Raw genomic sequence first — 6,000 nt, 5'->3', positions numbered from 1 at the left:
ACTGAGGAGGGAACTTTCATGGCATTTTTCAAACATTAGGACACCAGGGAGGGCGGACCCCCCAGTCCACCAGTGGCTTGGAAAAATCCACTGTGTATCAGTAAAATGAAGAATGTCCACTCAGGGCTTCTGTCCAAAATAAAATATCCCAATGCACGCAGAAGCCCCACGAGGACACGCATTCATCCATTCAAAATGACTTTGAGTTTTTACAAGAAATTATCACAAAATCCTGAATATTACTGACCTGATCAGATCAAATATAAACCACGATTTATCAGTTTGATTAAATTGTAAATTTCTTGTTGATTTCTGTTGGTTTTTGGTGTGTGTTTATTTCTAGTTTTTATTTTTTATTTCTGTTGTTTATGTTGTTTTTTTTTTGTTAACCCCCCCTTACCCATTTTTTTTCCTTGTTTATTTCTCTTGTTTATTTGTGTTGGGGTTTTTTGTTTATTTTTGTTGTTGTTTCTTGTTTTTTTGTGTTGTTTTTTTCTTGTTTATTTGTGTTGTTTTTCTTGTTTATCTCTGTTTTTTTGTTTATTTCTGTTGTTCTTATTTATCATTTCTGCTGTGATTTCTTGTTTTTTTGTGTTTTTTCTTGTTTCTTTCTTATTTATCTCTGTTGTTTTCTCTTGTTTTTGTTTATTTATTTCTTCTCTTCTTATTTATTTATTTATTTATTTGTTTGTTTCTGCTATTTTCTCTCCTGTTTCTATCTCTCTGTCTTGCAGAGGTGAGCTGTGACTGACAGGCTGCATGTTTTCATTGTTTTTGTTTATTTCTGCTGTTTTTATTTATTTATTTATGTTTTTCTGCTGTTATCTCTCCTGTTTCTATCTCTCTGTCTTGCAGAGGTGGGCTGTGACTGACAGGCTGCTATAAAGTAAACTGGGCTGACACTCACAGTTGTAGACTGAGTGGAGGGACTCTCACACACATTTCACACACACTTGAACACACACTCTCCGGCTGTGGCGCTCCACGCGTGCAGCCTGGAAACAGACCAACCTGCAGTCTGAGAACTCTTTCTACCTCTGTGTGATAATCTGAACCCTCAAATCTTCATAATCTGGAGTTAATCTGAGGAGTTTGAGTCCGGCTCATGTGAGCAGGGAGCGAAACGAGCCCAGGCAGCGTGACCAGGATCCAGGCTGCTGCAGCTCCCTTTTCTCCTTTAAAAGTCGGGTTTTCACTTTTATTTTTGTTGGATTTGAAACTTTGAGCCTCCGGGGACGAACCACGGAGGACATGCGGAGCTTCGTGGTGCTTTTGGCCGTGCTTTCCCTCCTTTCAGCGGGGTCGAGGGGCTCCGTAGCCGCGGGGGAGATGCAGAGCTCCGCGGCCGAGGAGGAGAGCGCTGCGCCCGGGGAGAGCAGCTGCCCTGGCCGCTGTCGGTGCGAGGAGGACGGGCTGCTGCTGCGGGTGGACTGCTCGGACCTGGGACTCCGGGAGATCCCGAGCAACCTGAGCGTGTTCACGTCCTACCTGTGAGTCCAAACCCAGGGTTTCTGTCTAAGTTAACCCACCTGTTGATCTCTTTCACGTTCTGCTGGAGGGCGCGTGCGTGGATGTTGTGCAGCCGTGAGAAACGGAGCACCTGTCCCGCTCTCCCCCTGTTTATCTCTGTGCTGCTCCTGCAGCGCGCGCGCATGTCATGTTGTTGTTCACAGTCTGAGCTCTACTCACCTTTAGTAGTGAGAGGGAAACGGTAGAACTGGTGTTTATCTGCAGGAGGAGAGGCTGGTGAAAATGTTTGCAGCTGCTGAGGCTCTGTGGAGACTGACAGCTCATTTAGGGGGTCTGCTAGCTCAGTCAGAGGTTTCTGGAGAGCTTTTACAGGAAGCTGTAGACATTTACACTCATTTGGACATATTTCTAGAGGGGAATCATTCATTTAAGGGGGGTACAGGTGATCCAGACCTGCTGCAGAAAAGTTTGTCCCTTCCTATGATGCAAAGAACTGGGTTAAAATTTAAGTTCAAGTTATTCTTGGGTAAGAGATTTCAGCTAGTCCTGACAATGCCATGGCATTGCATGTTCAAAATGTGGTTCTTAAAGGTCTCGAGGACGCACTAGAAGGTATCTGTTGGTTTGAGCCTTCCTCTGATGGTCCTGGTTGTACTGAATCCCAACTTTTATCACCCCTCTCCTTCTTTTGAGTGTCCCATCACCATTTAAAACAGAGGAGCAAGGGCAGCACTGGGCTGGGTCAAAAATCAGGCTTTTTTGTTGTTAACCAGCTCTTTACGTTCACATTTGCTTCTTTGGTAAAGTTTCCAGATTGTTCCCCAAATCTGCTTCAAGCTGAGAAGTAAGGCCACTGACAAATAAACTGCACGGATGCACGATACTGGATTTTGCAGAAATCCAATCTGCAGATATTTACAGATTTATTAACTAACTTCAGCCCTACATTTACAGCTGATATGGGCCGATATTACAGCTGATAAAGACGGATATTTACAGCTGATATGGGCCGATATTTTCAGCCATTGTAGAACAATATTACAACTGATCCACAACTATAAATACAGCCATGATAGAGTGATATTTCAGCTGATAGATGTTTACAGCCAATACAGGGTGATATTTACAGGTAATATAGGTGGATATTCCAGCTGATGTAGGCCTTTATCATAGCAGATATCAGGCTATATTAATAGCCAATAGAAAACAGTACTAACAGCTAATAAAGGCTGATATTTACAGCTGATGGAGACCTATATTATAGCTGATATAACACTACATCTTCAGTCATTAGAGGACAATATTTACAGCAGTTACAAGATGATACTACAGCTGACATAGGCCAACATTTGCAGCAAATATATGTCGATATGTGCAGCCAGTTGATGGTGATTTTTACAGCCAATAGAGGGTGATGTTTACCGTTAATATGGTCTATATTACAGCTGATATTTACAGGTAGTAGAGGACAATATTTACCGATGATGTATGACTCTTCCTTTAGCTTGTATTTAACTACATAAAGAACCAATATAGGCTTATATTACAGCTGATACACATCTGTAAATACAGCCATGATAGAGCGATGTTACAGCTAATAGTGGATGATGTTTGCAGCCATATAGACCAAAATTTACAGCCAATAGAGATGGATATATATGGCCAGTAGAAGATGATATTTACCTCTAATATTAGCTGATATTATAGCTCATAGTTAATAATATTTACAGACAGAAGAAGACAATATTTACAGTCGATATAGGATGTTATTACAGCAGATATTGGACTATATTTACAGCCAACAGAGGACGATATACACAGCCAATAAAGGATGATATTACAGCTGATAGAGGCTAATAACATTGCACATATAGGACAGTATTTACAGCAAATATATTAAGTTAATTACAGTTGATATATGCTTATAGTAGAGCTGACATAGCACTAAGTGTACAGCCAATGTAGGACAATATTTACTGCTTATATAGGCGGATTTTACAGCTGAATCAGTCCTCTATTATGGCTGACAAAGGACTTTATTTACAGCCAATGGAGGATGGCAGTAGAGGACAATATTTACATTTGGCATTGTGTGATATTACAGCTGATAAAGGCCTCTGTTATACCCAATATTGAACTGTATTTACAGCCAATATCGGCTGATATTTACTGCTGATGTCGGAAGATATTTAAAGCCAATGTAGGCTGATACGATACCTGATAAAGGCCTCTATTATAGCTGATATCTAACTTTACTTACAGCCAATAGCAGACAATATTTACAGCAAACATAGGCTGATATTTACGGCTGGAAGAGGATGATATTTATACCCAGTGGAGGATTATTTTAAGGCTTGTAGAGGTGGATATTTTAGCTGATATAGGACTGTATTTACAGGCGATAGAGGGCCATTTTTACAGCCAGTAGATGATGATATTTCAGCTGTTATAGAATAATATTTTCAGCCGATGCAGACTGATACTTCTGCCAATGCCGGACAATACTTAAGGCTTGTAGAGGACGGCTGATGTAGACCAGTATTAACATCTGATGTAGGCTGATATTTGCAGCTTGTTGAGGTTGATATTTTCAGGTATTCTGGTAGTAAATATTGGCAACGTGTATATCTGTCAATACCAGTATATCACTTCTTAAGCTACCAATACCATGCTGATCATCGTGTGCAACCGGCTGATAAATGATGTGCATTTACTCTTTCACTGGCTCTCTGGTTGTCAGAGGTGACCATGAGGGTGGAAAGGTATTTTTGTGTGATGCACAAAAAGTGTCCGACCTTCATGGGTTTATGAAACCCCACAAGAACCATTGCACTAATCCATTTAATTTCCTTACAAGTCATTGCAAAACCGCGTTCTCCTAACTTGGTGCTAAAAACGTGCATTCTGCCTTTTTTCCCAAGCTTCACTGATAAAACCTGCAGATAAAACCTGCAAACAAAAGCATATCCAGCTTATAATGCATGCAAACCAACAGAAAAACAATGAGAGACAGTCTATCAGTGTAACTTTGGCTAAATTTGCCCACTTTTCCTTTCAAACCAGCTGAAAATCAGTCAGATTATGAGGACTTTTCCTGTGCTTCTATGATGTTCTTTTGGTGATGTGCGTGGCTGTTTTGTGTCAAACATGCCTGTTAGAGTGGTCAGAAAGTTCATCTCCAGTCTGATTAGGCCATAACACATTTCCTAAGAGCTGACAGAGCACTGATGAGGTTTTATATTTCACATTCAGATGTGTCCTGAAGTTCTCTGACTCTGGTACCTGAAAAGAGATGCCTCATTTCACCATTTATTGATGTTTTTGATCTCAGAATCGAGTGAAATGTGAAAAAAACAACCCCTTCTTTCTACCTAAAGCTCCACTTGCAGCCACCTTGAGCGGCTCTGCACAGATTTGTTGCACGCTTTGCCTCCTTAAATGTGTTTAAAGTTATTTTTTTTGGCACCTGAAAGTAGAAAAAAACACCATAATGCTCCTTTAATAACAGTGTCAGTGAAGTTTCAGTGTTTCTGTGAGGGTGTGAACTGTTGTTACAGCCAAACTCTAAATCTAATTCAAACCCATTTCACCTCACAGCAGGTGACCAGCCTCGATACCAGCGCGGCTAAAACCATTACATCACCGAGCGAGCCTGGAGAAGGAAACCTGCCCGTCTTGGCCGTGGTCTAAAAGCAGCACAATGTCCAGGATTTAAATTTCACTCTCATTAAAGAAAAAACCTTCCTCTATTCAGGATGGCTGCGTGTTTGTGTGTCAATGAAAGCGCTTTACTCACCGTTTGTCTACGACGGGCAGATGGACGCACACTCACACAGCGACAGCCGATCAAAGCTTCTTTGTGTCTTTATTAAAGCTCCAATCAGGAATTGAATCCAACAAAACATCAAGGAGTTTCTGTGTTTTGGAGAGCCGGAGCTTCGTCTCACCAGCGAAACTAACTGGTTTCCAGTATCCTGAATATTTCCTGCAAAGTTGGGCCTCTTTGATGGTGCAGTCAAAGAGAAAGAACATCTGTCCAGGTCGTTTCTGCAGGTGTTTGTGTTCTTTTAGGGGTGGATGGTTGTTAGCTCCAGAGCCTTAAACCGTCTTTATAGTCATGAAACTTGTTGACCTTCAAATGATTCAAACCTCTATGTTTTACATTTTAATAGCTGTGGAGTAAAATGTTTAAGAGGGGATTTATGATGTGATAAATTCCCTTTCCCCTCCTCTAAATCCTAATCTTGCCTCTCAAATAGGACCCAAACTTCATAGAAAAAGAAAAAAAACAAAAATCAAACTCACCTGACAGGAGCTGTGCCCCATTTCAGGGGCTGCATCCTTCGGAGGATGCATTTGAAGAGCAGTGATGTAACAGCAGCAGGTCAAAAAAAAGCCTGTCTCATTTTAAAGGCCTCTGCAAACATGGACAGAAGTATTTGGCCACACTTGTTAAAAGCTCAGGTGTTTCAATCAGACCCACAGGTGTATAAAATCCTCACCTGGCTATGCAGTCTCAAACATCTGTGA

General features: G+C 41.1%; 1 protein-coding gene across 1 annotated transcript in view; it reads left to right on the top strand.

Annotated features, from left to right (window-relative positions):
* Positions 1–936: 936 nt before the first annotated feature.
* The window catches only part of LOC121505460 (leucine-rich repeat-containing G-protein coupled receptor 5A-like), a 76,767-nt gene continuing 71,703 nt past the window's right edge, over positions 937–6,000 (top strand). The window contains exon 1 of the mRNA XM_041780821.1: positions 937–1,490. Within this exon, the coding sequence (XP_041636755.1) occupies positions 1,252–1,490 (239 nt within the window). The 5' untranslated portion in view covers positions 937–1,251. The remainder of the gene's footprint in view (positions 1,491–6,000) is intronic.

The sequence above is a fragment of the Cheilinus undulatus genome, linkage group 23 (genome assembly GCF_018320785.1).
Source record: "Cheilinus undulatus linkage group 23, ASM1832078v1, whole genome shotgun sequence".
NCBI lineage: Eukaryota > Metazoa > Chordata > Actinopteri > Labriformes > Labridae > Cheilinus > Cheilinus undulatus.
The sequence above is the reverse complement of the archived record's forward strand: the minus strand, read 5'-3'. Positions and strand labels throughout refer to the sequence as shown.